A 16,134-nucleotide genomic window follows, 5' to 3' on the forward strand; every position below is an offset into this window, starting at 1 on the left:
ACATATCGCAGTGGGCATATCGGATCAAACGTTTTTGCAATATACGGACCGCAATATTGGCTTAACTCCATTATCACCGTTAAGGTTAAGATGTACGCGGCGATCGGCTAGGGTTACGAAAACGCCTTGCCTCCCAATTGTCGAATTCATAAATTCCATACAAAAAGCCAACCACCAGTGGCGTTAGCCATTCGCGTTCAGTTTATTACCGTGAAGATTCTCCTACAGATGGCGCCAGCATTTTTTACGTTTTCTGTCGTCTGCTACACAGGTTTTAAATTTAGGGTTAGCCGTTAGAAATGGCTTGGCTAGTATTTTGCCGAATCCAGAAGAATTTGTGTGGGTTAAAACCAGAATCGGAGAAGCTCCTGAAGGTTCGCCTCTTGCTTTACAGCTTTCAATAAATGAAGATAGGTTTGAAGTTATTCACAACCTTGACATCTACGAGAGCCACATCCTATTTGCCTATGCTAATGAACCTCAAGATAGGTTTAAAATCCCGATCCATTCTAATCCACGTACTCCGTGGAGCTCCAAGAATTTGCCAGGATACTTCGGTCCTTTGGAGTCTGTATTATTTGAGGTATGCATTTCATTTGTATAGAAGTTGGTCATTTTGGAGTTTAATTTTTCAAATGTTTATTTTAGAAAAATCAACTTTCAGTTCTAGAAGCTATTGAGCTTGAAGTTAATACTAAAGATCAATCTGAGTCACAATAGTGGAAGGAGGCGCGAACAACAAGATTGAACTCTTCAATTTTTGGGCTAGTTTGTAAAAGAAGAAATTAAAATTGGAGTGAATCTGGTATCAAAAATATCGAAAAACCCAAAGATATTGGACATTTGAATGCCATAAAGTACGGAAAAAGGTGGGAAATTGTTGCAAGAAATAAGTATAGAGAAAAAATGCTCAGCTTGGGTCATGACGTTACGGTCCATCCTTCAGGATATATTGTTGATCCTAGTAAACCATGGTTGGGAACGTCTCCAGATGGTCTAGTTCAAGACCCAAGGGAAGCGGAACCTCATGGACTTTTGAATATAAAATGCCCCTGGTCCACAAGAAATATAAGTCCGACGGAAGTTTGAATGGAGATTTTAGAGTAAAAGTGATTAACGGAAAACCATTTTTAAATGAAAACGATTACCACTTTTATCAGGTTACTGGGCAGATGGCACTATCAGGTGTAACATGGTGTGATTATGTAACTTATTTTCCATCCGGCTTGATAATAGTGAGAGTGAGATTCAATAAGAAGAAGTGGGAAAAGATGGAATCGCTTTTGAAATCTTTTTTCTTTACTCATATGCTACCAAACTTAGCTAAGGATACATTGCCTCAAAGTTCCTAATAACTCTTAAAGGGAGAGTACTTTTTAGTAGTGTGTTAAATTTCTTCTTTACCATATTTAATATCCCTTTAAATTTGATCTCATTTCCTCAATGGACCAAGATGTTTTTGACTTTTAAAAAATTAAAAAATACTTGTTAAAATGAGTTATTATTTAATAATTACGATTTGTTACATTTATTATTTATGAATCGCTGAGGGAAGAATCCAAATTAATTATAGACATCTCTTGATCATCGCTGTCGTAGGAATTAAAATCACTTTGTTGGCATAGTTCATCTTCATCAGACATATTTTCATCAGGCGGTAGTATTTCTTCTTAATAATCATCTTTAAAATCAGCTGCATTAGCTGGTTCTAAGATTTCATCATAAAATTCATCCGTGTCCATGGTACTATTGTTTAAATTTTCTTTATTCCTAACGAGAGGGCTTTGAAAGTTCGATAAAAGTGCAACAACTGTCCATAGTTGATTAATTACGGGTGCAAGAGTCAAGGGAACTGGACGGTCAAGAACATGGAATCCTCTTATTCTTGCAATTCGTCGCTCCACGTGTATGCGCAGAGCCGCAATCTTTTGGGATTTATCCAACTCTTCATTATTAAATTGGCCCTTTCCACTCAGAAACGGAGGAATATTTAGTTTAACACCTTTTTTCTCTAACAAATCTTCAATCAAGAATCCTTTATCAGCCATAACGCTATCATTGGGGGAGAATTTCAAATTACAAAAACCACTTCGCAGAGTTAATTCCCCGTGAATAGATGAGAAACAAATGTGACGTAGCCGTTTGAACTTATTCCAATAAGTCCTTTAAAAGTGTTTGTGGATTTATAGTTTGAATATGAGGCAGATTGCAATACTAAAGACTTGGAAGTCTCACATTTAAGTTCTGTAGCATCAAGTATAACACGAGTACTGGGATAACTAATTTTAAAATCATCCGGCATAGCTGCGTCAACTTGTTCTCGCGTTGGTCAGATGTTAAATTGTCCTAAACGAAAATACATAAATTTATCCATAACAGTAAAATCAAAATGTGTCTGTTATCCAGTATAATGTTAAAGAAAATAAATGCTATTAATAATAAAATTGTGTGTGATTTTCAGTTTTAGATTATAAGTCATTGATATTTAAACAAACACCAAAAACTTCAAAGACAAATATACATAAGCCTATTTTCCTATCCATGAATAACTTAATTTCAACCTCCCCCAGAACGAATGACCGCGCTCATTTAATCCAATATAGCGCAGTGCACCACTTTTCACGAAGGGGTTTTTAACTTTCTAAAATGGAAAAACATTGACCAAAGAACCTTTATACCAGTAATGGAAAGTTTAGCTTCCTCTATTGCAAATTATTTGTCACTAGTCTTTAAAGCCAGGCAAGTTGACCCAAGTATTCCCGGCTGGCTATTTGCACTTGGGTCACACTACCAGCGTGCGAGAAAAAAACCCCTCCACTTACCATTCCTGGTATGTTCTTTGATTTGGCTGGCATCATTCGAATTTGATACAAGAAGAGAGGAATGTGGAGGACGAAGGGGGTAAAAACGAAAGGCTCTTGTTGTCAGCGCTCCTTTTTTTGTTTGCCCTTGGCAACGTCACGGGTGACTTTTTCAAAAGCATGTACATGTACATGTATGGGTATACGATGGGAAAATCGTTGGCACCTCCTGAGACGAAAGTGGCGATGTAATTTAAATTTAAGGCAGGGAGAAGAAAAAGCTTGTAACAATGTCCATGGATATTTCTCCGCGTGCTGGCGTGCCTGCTTTCACTCCATTGGTTTTAATTGAGTAAACGTGAAGATTTGAAGGTAGGAAACAACGGAGCACCAGAGAGGAGAGAAAGAGGGAGTTGGAAACGCGCTTTATAAAATCCACCGAAAAACGGGATAATAGGGGGGTAGTAAAAACAATTTTCGGTACGTTTCGTCGTTTAGTTTTAGTCCTTTGCGCAGTGGAAGTTATACCTGGTGTAGTGGCAAATAAAAATTTTAAATCGGATACTAGGCTTCTCAAGTGCTCGCACTCTATATCTGTGACAGGGCAGAAGTTAGCGCTTCTTCTAACTTATTTTCATCAATTTCAATTGGGGCGCTAAGCGAAACTGGATTGGGCTGATCTATTTGGAAATCTCGCAAGAATGGATATATTTCCCCTGGGGAACTACGCCAACTAAAGTTCACATCACCACAGTCAATTATAATACCGTTGTTATTCAAAACATCCATACCCAGGATGCACAGAAATATTAAATTTTTCACAAAATACACAGTATTAGACGTAGTTTTTCCAGGGAAAATAAACGTATTTACCGCTACCAGTCGTTGATACTCTAGTTTTGTTAGCTAGCTTGATACCCAATTTTATCCTATTACTTTTGTTAATTACATTGGCCAACACGAAATTTTTCGTCTACGAGGGTATAGCTGGATCCACGAGGGCTATACATTCCTATTCATTAATCTTAATTTTAATTTTGGCTAAACAGGAAGCTTTTAGAGATACTTGATTTTCAATAAAATTTAAGAAAATATTGGAGTTTAAATTTCGAATTTGTTTATTTAAAATTATGGATCCAGCGTTACAGGTCAAGGGGTTTATCGGCGTGCTGGGGAAGGTTTGCATGTTTGTTCTCCCCCGCCTGACCGTTTTCCGAGTGGGGCTGACGTTGTATTGAGCTATTATAGTGCCTCTCGTGGCCGAAATTGGTGTTTCGACAATTAGTACCAGAAGTCCATTAAATTAGCCTAGGCTAATTTAATGGACTTCTGTTAGTACTGATATGACCGGCAACACCGCAACGGTGGCAGGGTAACTCCGGCGCCGCTGTTATATCGACGCGAATCGGGCTCCCGATAGTGAGAGAAATTTTGTTGGGAATAATTAGGCCTAAAATATTTGATCTAGAATTGTGGAAGGTTTGCGGGGCCTATTATAACGAGAGCTTTAATCTTGGTAGTGGGGACCACCACACTTAAAACAAACTACGCCACTTGCTCGCTGACCATTGTAAGCAGTGCTAGTGGGAGTAGATTTTTCGACCGCAGGTTTGTCCTTGAGGGCTGCTTTGGCTTGTTCAATGAAGACGGCATCGGCTAATAAGGCTCTAATTGACGTAAATTTTGCCGTGGCTAACGCGACTCTAAGTTCATCGCATAGATTTTTACGAATTATTCTAATTAGTGCCTGTACTGGGAGAGGTTCTGTTAATTTTCTAATAATAGTTTGCATGGCCTCAACATAATTAGTAGCGGATTCACCGAGCTTTTGAAAACGGTAATCTAAGCGTTCTAATAGAACATCATCATTCGCGTAAGCATTAAATTCATTCATGAGTGCGTCGGAAAATTCCTGAAAATCCTCGAAACGGCCTTGGTCCTCGAACCATTCTAATGCTGCACCTCTGCACATTGTTGGTATCCAATGCTTGATAAACAAGTCTTCGGGGCATCCCCGGGAGATGAAAATTTGGCGCGCTTTTACAAGGAACTCTTTCGTGTTTTCGCTAAAACTACCCGAAAACGTGGGGGGTGAAATAGGGGGAGTCCACGAGCTAGGGAGAGGCTGAGGTTGGTCCTCGTGGCGCCCATTGTTAGCTATATTTTCAGGGTTTTGGCGCCCTTCTAACCCTCGGTTTTGAGCGACTACTTGCGCGGACAGCTGCCTTATTTGTTCTTGTAATGCTGCAATAGCCGCTACGTTAGGATCGGGGGCGTTTTCGTTAGGCATGTTGGCTGGTGGGGGATTACATTTTTGCTTTCTAATTTCTCGGGCGTGATTTTGTTCAATTTTAAGAATTTAGTAGCACTCTTCGCAAGAGTAAAATTTTCCCTAAGTTAGGCTGGCAAAGCTCATGACCGTCCTGAGACGATGACATAACCCATGTTATAAGCTTAATTTAAAGCATGCACTTAATTGAACCGAACGTGTACGGGGGAATTTACTAGGTAATAATAATAGGGACCAGTGACACACCATAAAAATACACTCCTAACGTTTTTAACAAAAAATTCTAACCAAAACTTTTAATAAAGCTATCCTACTTAAATCTACAACAAAATAAACTGAACTAAAGCTACACTAATTTCACTAAAAATAACCTACACAATTACGCTACCCACGTAAACTAAACAACACTACGCAAACCACGCAGACTTAAACAAAAATTACGTTAACCACGTAAACATTAAAATATTAGTGCTAGTCTTTAAAATTCAATTTCTTTGTTCCTAATTCATTAAATAACTTAATGGTTACCATCCGTTAATTAATTGGGGAATTTTAGTAGTTCTGATCCCGGACGGACCCCCAAAATGCGACATTTTAGTTACAAGATATGAGAGATAAAAGAAAATGTTGATTTAATTAGTATCTAAATTGGGGTGGTCATTTGTCTAGGGGTATTATTTACTAATTAGTTTAAAATATCGCATTGGTGATAAATAAATAGTTCAAAATAGTTCAAATATGTTGTAGCATAATAATGGGGCTGGTTTCTGGTCCGCGTGAGCTCATAAGTAATAATTGTTTACGATACTGATTTTCTTTGTTCTCCGCACATTCGTTCGCGAACTCTTTAGATCGTTGGGCCACGAGCCGAGAGGTTGATTCCGTTGGACGGGAAAAGGGTTAATAGTCCGGCATCGTGGAAACGGGCTCATCGGGCGGCATTCCTTTGGTTCAATTCAGGTACGGAACATCGTCGAGAGTCCAAGAGCATCCCAGCATAAGAGCGTAAAGGCGAGATAGACCAAGAGCCAGTGGCCTGGACCTTACCTCATAAAGTACAAAAGGTCTGACCATTGGAATGAGTTCAGTTTTGAAGCTCATTAATAGATTTGGCCGTCTTACGCGTCACAGCTGGGGCATTTGAGGGGGGCGGGATCATGTTTGACCCTAATGAGGTATGATTTCATGAATAAAGAAGGTGGCAAATGATAGAACTGGAAATGGCGATTCCAAATATATGAAATCTGACGTCATCAAAAGGGGCCATCAATAAATCAGACGGGGGTTAAAATGGTCGAATGAGGTATGAATTTTTACCTCATGAGGTACATGTATGAATCCGGTGTTGTTTGATAGATCTGGTCGTGCTAAATAACAGAATATAAAATCTGACTGGAAAATACGCGGCTTAGGTTTAATCTGACGGGCTGATTCTTGCGTCAGACTATGACAACTTCGTGCCTCATAAAGCTAGATTCCCACTCGACCGAAAAAATCGGCGCAAATCACGCAGCCTACGTTAGAAATTTTACCTTACGTCGTCGTCCGGCTGTAGACTGTTCACACTACGACTGAATTTTGAGTTTGGCGGTAGATATTTTTGGGTCACGTGACAGATTGGAGTGGTTTCCATAACATTTATTTCGCATTATGAATTGGTATCTCTGTCGCTTAGATCGTACAAGAAAGTATATTTTCTAACCTCCTCCATAAAGACTTCCTTATTAACATCTTACATCAATATACTTCCATAAGATACATTTTTCTTTCTTCGTGGCATTTATGACGTAGTCAGTGGGATAATTTCATTGGCTGAGACACCGGCGTAACGCCGAACACGACCGAAAAATATAACGCAAATTGCGCCCGGCCGAGCGGAAATTCCGTCGGGCTCGGCGTAAAGATTTTTCGGTCGGACCCCTTTCTGCCGGGTCTCCGTCGTGATTTCCGTCGAGTGCGAGTCTAGCTTAAATGTAGCAGGTGATATATTTTAAAACCAGCCCCACTGATGTCAAGTACATTAAACTTAACTTGTTTGAGCGAGTTGCCTCTGTTTCTATCGAGGTAATGTGGTGAAATAATTTTGACCGTGATAAATGAGATGAACTTAAATTGGCATCATTTATAATAGAGCTATTTCAATTCGGGGGTAAGGAGAGTTTTTGAGGCAGGGTTTCGTCAGTCCCCGCCTAGGTGCCTTATTGTGCGCGAAATTTAGCTAAGAGTTCTACAGTGGCCCGCACGAAGGGAGGGTGAAAACCGGCTCCGTTTATTGGCAGGCCCAACTGTGACGTTTCCCCCTTCAACTGATATAGCTGTATGCAGGCACATTTTATTTCAAACTCATTCAATGAAACCTTCTAACGTTAAATTATTATTCAATGCAAATAAAGGTAAAAAATGTTACATTTTAAAGGTCATCTGGTTCATCATCCGAGTCAGTCTGATAATCAATATATACGGTTTCATCGTCATAGTCACCCTCCCTCCGTGTGGGCCACTGTAAAACTCTATGCTAAATTTCGCGCACAATAAGGCACCTGGGCGGGGACTGCCGAAACCCCGCCTCAAAAACTCTCCTTACCCCCGAATTGAAATAGCTCTATTATAAATGATGCCAATTTAAGTTCATCTCATTTATCACGGTCAAAATTATTTCACCACATTACCTCGATAGAAACAGAGGCAACTCGCTCAAACAAGTTAAGTTTAACGTACTTGACATCAGTGGGGCCGGTTTTAAAATATATCACCTGCTACATTTAAGCTAGACTCGCACTCGACGGAAATTACGACGGAGACCCAGCAGAAAGGGGTTCGACCGAAACATCTTTACGCCGAGCCCGACGGAATTTCCGCTCGGCCGGGCGCAAGTTGTGTTCTATTTTTCGGTCGTGTTCGGCGTTACGTCGGTGTCTCAGACAATGGAATTATCCCACTGACTACGTCATAAATTTCAAGAGTGCACGCAAACGCTAGATAGATTGATAGCCGCCATGTATTTTTCTTTTGGTCGGAAACATCCCACGAAGAAAGAAAAATGTATCTAATGGAAGTATATAGAGGTAAGATGTTAATAAGGAAGTCTTTATTGAGGAGGTTAGAAAATATACTTTCTTGTACGATCTAAGCGACAATGGGACAGAGATACCAATTCAGAGTGCGAAATAAATAAACCACTCTAATCTGTCACGTGACCCAAAAATATGTACCGCCAAACTCAAAATTCAGTCGTAGTGTGAACAGCCTGCAGCCGGACGACGGCGTAAGGTAAAATTTCTACCGTACGCTGCGTGATTTGCGCCGGTTTTTTTCGGTCGAGTGGGAATCTAGCTTTATGAGGCACGAAGTTGTCATAGTCTGACGCAAGAATCAGCCCGTCAGATTAAACCTAAGCCGCGTATTTTCCAGTCAGATTTTATATTCTGTTATTTAGCACGACCAGATCTATCAAACAACACCGGATTCATACATGTACCTCATGAGGTAAGAATTCATACCTCATTCGATCATTTTAACCCCGTCTGATTTATTGATGGCCCCCTTTGATGACGTCAGATTTCATATATTTGGAATCGCCATTTCCAGTTCTATCATTTGCCACCTTCTTTATTCATGTACCTCATGAGGTAAGAAATCATACCTCTTTAGGGTCAAACATGACCCCGCCCCCCTCAAATGCCCCAGCTGTGACGCGTAAGACGGCCGAATCTATTAATGAGCATCAAAACGGAACTTATTCCAATGATCAGACCTTTTGTACTTTATGAGGTAAGATCCAGGCCACTGGCTCTTGGTCTAAGAGAGAGAGCAAGAGAGCGAGCCTCTTGGCCGGGTCTCCTTTTATACCTTTTAGGTCAGATCTACGGGGTTCCATATGTCCAACCAGGACACGGCCTGGTTTTTGCGCGGGGTCCCAAAAGTTCGGGCACGATCCCATCCCGTTCGCGAGAGGCGAGTTTGCCTCGTGCGCGATGGTAAAAACCCGATGACGTAAATATTGGAGGGCTATGCCCTTTCGACCAGAATCAGTAGTCCCATCCAAAAACCAGTATTGGGGGAGTTAAAGCGATAGTGCTACAATGGCTATTTTTAAAGTGCTAGTATTTTAAATTAAAGGGGCAGTAAAATAAAAACTGTTACAATGTCTGTATTTTTAGAGCGCGAAGATTTAACGGATCATGCATAAAAATGTTTGGACTAAGTTTTTTTAAGTACTGGAAACGCATATATTTCTTAATCTTTATTATAATAATTATCAAAAAGGGAACATTTAAAATAATTATTAAAAAAGAATATGTATAATAGAAAGTTAAAGTCATATTAATACTTCTAGAAAGTCAAAAATCATATTATTATTATTATTTGAAAGTCTCTATTTTGCGAAACTATATTTGACAACTAAAATAGTTGGTGAATGCAATCGTTAAGTTGTCAATGGTTCTTTTAATCGTTATTGAACTAATTACTAAGTTCTACACCCTGGCAAGTTGCAAATATTGCTCAACAGATGGCACCATCAGATGGTCAATTAAAAATATTTTCAATCAATACTCGCGTAGCCAGTCCCAGATTTATGGCGAAGACTTTCAGTAAAATAGTCGCTCTAGGTATCATGTGTATTTAAACTTTCGCCCAAGCAAAGAAAATTATTAAACTCATTTAATTAAAAAATCATGATCATAAAAGCCCCACTGAGCTTTTTATTAAATTATTAAACCCTATATTTCTTAAAAGCGGATTCTCCTAATACCAATCGCTATCCAATTTCTTATTTAAAGACTTTCAACATACATATCCGTACAGGGGTGGAAGCGGTCGCTTTTCTCATAACACGCTGTGTGACCATGAAAGCAGTTTTAAAATTCTCTTTAATTTCCAAAAAATAAAATGTTTCGCTTTAAAGTAATACCACGGTGTTTTAACATTCTAATGGCAATTGTAACACCTTGGTTTTGAAAGAAATTTTGCGGTTTCTAAAAAAAGCCACAATGCAAAAGAAAAGTAAATAAATTTGCCTTTTTGGAGTTTACAGTATAATTGTAATAATAGTGCTCAAACACAGGATTTCTCAAATGCATCCAAAAAAAACAGAGTTGCTGTGAAAGAATGGGTCAAAACTGCCCAACAGCGGGTGAGCCGTGCGAATGAGATTGGGTGATATGGGGGGACACCTACCCGGCTTTCCAATTTGTATTCGTTTTCATTTTAATTTTTAATTTTAAGAATTTAAACTTTTTTTCCTCTCCATGTGACGCTTGCATTGGACGTTTCTGTGTGTCTGTAAACTCAGTTTCACATTCGCAGCAAATGTGGTCGCAATTTCCGCACCGCGTTATCAATTAACCCAAATTCGGAAAGTTTCGATTTCATTATGTTATATATCACACATTAGCATTATGATTTCTTCGGCTCGTAACACGCCAAATTTTGTTATCGTCTATCCCACGTACACATTGACTTCTAGAAACGCCACCTCGTACAATGTTCATCCTTATATTCCAAAAGAAACAAATTATGACGAAAATTATACTTATAACTTTCAATTAAATACTTCTGTTCACACTAACCTCTTGCTACCCACATTCTTACCAATTTATTTCAATTCAAAAAAAAAACTTATTGTCCCTTGGCTGGTTATTTCCCTCTGGTGAACCCCACAGTTCACGAGCCCCCGTGGCTTTCTCGCTATTTCGCGTACGTAAAACTCACGCCTGCATGGTCATTGTTCGCGTACGAAAATAAACTTGCACATGCATGAAAGGTAGTTCACGGTCACGAGCCTCTCTACGTTACGAAGATACGAACCCTTTGAGAGAACCAATTATCAGTGAGCTTTTTCGCTAAGCCAATTATCAACGAGCTTTTTGTAATAAGCCAATGAGAAAGCTTTATGTGGTACAAGACCGAATTTCAAGTCGGTCTGAATCTATAAAAGGCCAGGACGAACAATAGACTTGAGTCTTCAGTATTCTATATTTCTGACCTAGTGGCTAGCCCAGTCCGATCGCAGCCCGCTAAAAAGGAAGCCCCAGAGAAGTTAACTCCTGGATGAACGACTAAGTTGCTAACTTATGCCCGGTTAAATTACCCGCGAAAAGTGAAAGTCTTAATTCGTGCCAAGTATCCTGCTGCCATGATATGGCGTAGAAGTCCTGGACCTTGATATCTATCCTGCCGCCAAACTATGCCGTAGAAGTTCATCAGTTCTCCCGCCAAAAGCGTGTACCGCCCGATGTCTATCGGAACCTACCACGTTACCATGAAACGTGTTGCCGGACCATCACCGATTTATAGTGCCATCGTAAAACAATAGAAGTTCATCAGTCCACGTAATTAACGGAACTCAAAATGAGCTAAACGCGAACTTCAATATAAACCGTGAGCCACGAAACTTTGCAAGTATCAATAAGGGTTAACCAGCCTTAAGTTAAGTTTAGAATTAAGTAAACCAATTCTTGCCATTAATATTTGAAGTGTTAAACCTCTTATGAGGTCATGATTAATTTAGCATTGATTAATAAATATATTTCCAAGGTTTAATCATGTTCCCGTTTATTTCATTTACCAATGCTGACATACTTATTCAAAATACAATTCCCTAGACAACCGTACCAAATTTAATATGTTATATCATATAGCCCCTGATTATTAATTATCATCATATAAAAAGAAGTTAAAAGTTGTCGCAAAATCTGTTACATTATCTTCTACTCCATTACCATCGTTAAAAAATTTTACTCTGTGAATATCTAGGATTTCGATAAACGTCCTGGCTTTCAATGGCTGCTGGCCCATTGGGCCGAGTCCCATTAGACCAAATACTGCCAAAATGAGACTATCCCGTTTATTTCAACATCGACCAGAAGTGGTAATTATTAAATTAAAAATACGGTAAAACAGTCTGTAATAACCAGACTAGCTTAGGGTCTTGGTAGTCTGTCGTCTTTCCCCTGTGGATGGTACAAGAGAAACAAGTGTTGATCGAAATGCATTAAGGCATTAGCTCTGTGATTGAAAATACACAGGCGAAGTCATGGGTTTGTAGTAGCTTTCGTGGCTTTGAATAGGCGAAAAACCACTAAGAAAAGATTCTCTTCCAGACCTTGATGGTACTGGGAAAGAAATAATATTTTCATCTTCAAAGAGTTCACACACCCTCAATTTGTGTTTAAATTTGATGGACAGCTGTATCGAAGCAAGATTATTGGAACGTCTATCTATAGTTGAAAAATTTTCGTTAAAGTATTGTGTTTCTTGGGTTTTGCGTGGTGGGATTGGTATTACGAAAAGCGGATAAGGCTTTATTTGAACCTTTATTATATATTTTAGAAAACGTGATACTTGTTGATGAGAAGGAATAGAGGCAATTTAAAATCTAGTTTGGAAATATAATAGGTTTTTGAAACGGTCGTTAGCTAGAATAATTAAACTCAGAAATGAGTTCGGATACGAGTTGCTAGTTTAGTCATGAATAAAATAATTTTTCCCGTGAATAGTGATTTTAGAAGCTGGCTTCTGCGCAGACTTATAGAGAAATAAGAAAACTAGACTTAATAGCACGAAACTAGAAAATAGTCGTGAGAGAAGAGCTCTCTCAAAATTTCATAATTTAAATAGCGTGATGTACGACATCATATATTCTGATTGCTGTTTCTTCCCCTCTTTACGTGTAATTTAACCTCAACAATTCGAGTTCCAGTTTGGTATTGGGATTTTAGACAGTTGATTATAACAGTATCTAGCACCGTGATTGCCAAAACTAGAAAATGATGACTCCATGTAGAACTGTTCTATAAAATCCTTTGTTCGATTTGTGTTTAGAGATGAATTACGCGTAAATAGGTCGAAGTTTGCACTTTATATTTAAAGATATTCTCACGCAGGCGTGGCTCGAGAGTGTAATGTTAACTAGCTCTCCGTGTTTTTCACGCGACCTCGTTTTTGATGTGGAAAAAAATCCAAAGTGATTAATCCAGCACTAATTAGCACATTTCACTTGGTGAAACATGAATGAAACAGTGTATAATATTACTGTACAATGGCCGGAAGAAAAGGTAAGTTAAGCGTATCCGAAACTGAAAGTTTTAAACAGCCCAAAATGTTTGGTTTAATCGGGTGTTTCGTTTCTAGCTTCTAAATTACATAATAAAAACTTTTAAAAGAGCAGAAATGACGATTTTATTGTTTTCGGTTCAGTTAAAACCGCCTCTAAGTCTGACAATAATAGTTAATAAAGAATAATAGCTACGCATTTATGCATATATTTATTGTAAGATTCCCAGTAAGTGTTAGAAACAGGAAACAGGTATTAAAGTCAGTGTCAAGTCCATAAGGTAGATAAGCCAATTACCTCATTCGAGGTAGGTTTCAAGTGCTTCGGCTGATGTAATTTTGTTGTTTTTCAACTTGTTTATAAACTAACCTACCGGAAATTTTATCCACATATTAAGAATCCTGATTTAATTCTGTTTATCAAAACAGTTAACGAACAACACAGAAAGATATATCTAATCAAAAAAGCACCCAATAAATACTCCTAATGAAAGTCCAATAATCAAGCCGAAACTAGTCGAGCTATTTTAATAAAAATATTAAAAACCTTGCGCACTTGAGAAAACCGTTTCTATTTTAAATTATTTAAACCATTTTGAAATTTACCTGCAAAAAATGAACCAGAACTCTATGGCTTTATTTGGATATTCGCTGCAGTTTTTTTTTTCAATAAAATTGCCGACATCAAAATTAAGTATTTTGTTTTAATGGAGCCTGGTTTCAGTTGTAGAGTTAATGCACTTCAGTAAAAGCTGTATTTTAAGATTAAAAACTTTTTCTAGAAACCCTGGGATTATCCTTACGATTCCGCACTTCGAGTTTGGTATTTCATTTTTGAACACACGAAACGTCTCAGGTAAAGTAGGCCCGCAGAGCGAATGAAGGAGGAATACATGTCTTAGCTATGGACCCAAAGGAAGGCGTAATCTTAACAGTTTTTCTTGAGCACCAGAGGAAACCGATTACTTTTTAATCATATTTTGATTTCATTGTTATTTTCCAAATGTCAGTTAAATATTATTGCTTCAGCCTATTTTCACTGTAGTGGGGAAGGTTTTAAGAGTTAACCCATGGAACCTTCCACTCAAAAGACCTTGAATAGTTCTTGTTGGTGGCTTTGTGGTGACACGAACCCTCAGGGTCTTTTACTAACCCCCTTTTGGCCAAATGAACCTGTCTTTCTTTACCTGGCAAAAACTTGTATTCTGAAAATACCGCTCTTACAAATGGTCTAGTATTATGTTAAGAACCTTCATATTTAAGAATTGTGTAAATAATTGCACTGTGCGTATTAGAGCCGCCACATAGTCGCCAGATTTTTGCATTGGTTTAAGTGTTTGCAACCCCATCTCAATGCGGTCAAAAGTACTTTTCCCTCGTTCGCGAGCATATGGCTCGGGGCCACTCCTTCATACGCTCAGGGTATCTCTAGGAAAGCGCATTCCTAATTGTGTTCAATATTAAAGGTTCACCCCTACTATGGACTCGGATGAATGGCTTCGAAATGTAAGTAAGATATTCAAAATGAGCGCAAAAATATAGAAAAATGTTTGTAATAAAAATATCTCCGTTTCGATGAGTTTGACCACTTTTTGTACGAATTCTACAGTTTCACTCCCTAGAAGAGAGATTTCACAAGAAATCGTTTACTTTATTTTGTCCGCGTGCTTATGAATATCTGGACTATTGACGACCTTGTTACGCTTGAACAGATGTCTTTTTTGAAAATGTGTTATTGAGTAGAAAAAGAAGTAGGCTTCAAGTTATGGTGTAACAACAAGAAGCCGTTTGGCTAGACTAATACCCTATGGTATGAATCAAAACCTCTTTGTAAAAGATTCTTAAACGAGGTACAGAATTGCTAGAGCATTAATAGATTAGCTATAGTCTACTTTTGCTGTATATACTTATTTTTCCGTTTTCTCTGACTGGAGAAGTATGCTTTTGAGAAATGTTTTTGGCCCAAACTTGAAACCAAGCATTTTTTTCTGTACCATGACAACTCCTAAACGTCTCGTTTCTGTACCCAGAGATCCGTCTTTTTTGGCGCCTTGGTTATCAATTGTTACATGGTTACGTGAAAACTTCAAAAAAGGATAAGCCTTTAATAGAATATTTAAGGTTATAGATATCTCGAACGACGACTACTTTTCACCATCCGCCGAGGCTGGGGGGGGATTTGAGTTGAGGCAAGGAACTTCTGGGAGAGTTTTACCGGGTATAACTAGCGTGAGATTTTCCAGAAAAGCAGAACCCGAAATGTCGAGCGCGGTTCTAAAAAATAGCGGCATGGTTTAAAACGTGCCATTTTAGAAAAAGTTGATGTAGTTTTGGGAAATAGCTCTGTTAAATTACAGGTTTGAACAAATCTTAGCCCTGTAGTAGGCTTACCTAATAAGTACTGCAAATAGATCATCATGCCCTTATCTCACCTAATTTTTTCCATTTTAAACCTACTGAACTTAGAATATCCATATCTATCCTAAGGCTTACCTGACCTACATTATCGAAGCTAAAATAACGTAGCCTAACCTTACCTTATAACCGAACCAAACTGTTCGATACCGATCTCTCGCAAAAGTGAAAATTCTTAACCCTCTACGACCAAGCCCTAAAACCTGTAACAATGACAGGCAGAGAACGGGTTTTCGCGGGAACTCTTGTACCCGTACCTGTCCCTTTTGTTAATTTTTTCTATCACATATTTTCGTCAGTCGCGAATTCCACTCCCTTAATAGAAGTTCGCTCGGCTCATACAAGCAAATTAGTTTTTGATTTTACAATACTTGTTTTCAAATTCTTACATTGATTAAAAGTTCGTTTTGTTTACTTCAACTGCGTATTAATTTCTCACGACACCGAACATATTTTGGTCCGTCGAGCCGGATCTGTTCGCAATTAACAGAATTATCCAAAAATCAATCAACATATTCGAGGTGAACCGGCAAATTTTCGGAAAATCGTGAAAACTGTGCGTGTTAAATGAAC

At 38.5% G+C, this 16,134-nt stretch overlaps 1 protein-coding gene and 1 pseudogene across 1 annotated transcript; one reads left to right on the forward strand and one right to left on the reverse strand.

Annotated features, from left to right (window-relative positions):
- Positions 1-906: 906 nt before the first annotated feature.
- LOC149583933 (uncharacterized) lies at positions 907-1,352 on the forward strand. Its single transcript, XM_089863953.1, has 2 exons — positions 907-1,083; positions 1,161-1,352. The coding sequence occupies exons 1-2, from the start codon at positions 907-909 to the stop codon at positions 1,350-1,352; spliced, it is 369 nt and encodes a 122-aa protein (XP_089720079.1).
- Positions 1,353-1,607: 255 nt separating this feature from the next.
- Positions 1,608-2,317, reverse strand: LOC149583934 (uncharacterized; annotated as a pseudogene).
- Between the last annotated feature and the right edge of the window lie 13,817 nt (positions 2,318-16,134).

This window comes from Phalangium opilio, unplaced genomic scaffold, assembly GCF_054372755.1.
Source record: "Phalangium opilio isolate 3A_F unplaced genomic scaffold, DU_Popi_V2 ptg001304l_1, whole genome shotgun sequence".
In the NCBI taxonomy this organism is placed as follows: Eukaryota; Metazoa; Arthropoda; class Arachnida; order Opiliones; family Phalangiidae; genus Phalangium; species Phalangium opilio.

What these genes read in the sequence shown, in the direction of transcription:
- LOC149583933 (XM_089863953.1), top strand. Translation starts at nt 907, where the DNA reads ATGCTCAGCTTGGGTCATGACGTTACGGTCCATCCTTCAGGATATATT. An exon ending in GAAATATAAGTCCGACGGAA is followed by an intron (nt 1,084 to 1,160) that starts GTTTGAATGGAG and finishes CACTTTTATCAG; the next exon opens with GTTACTGGGCAGATGGCACT.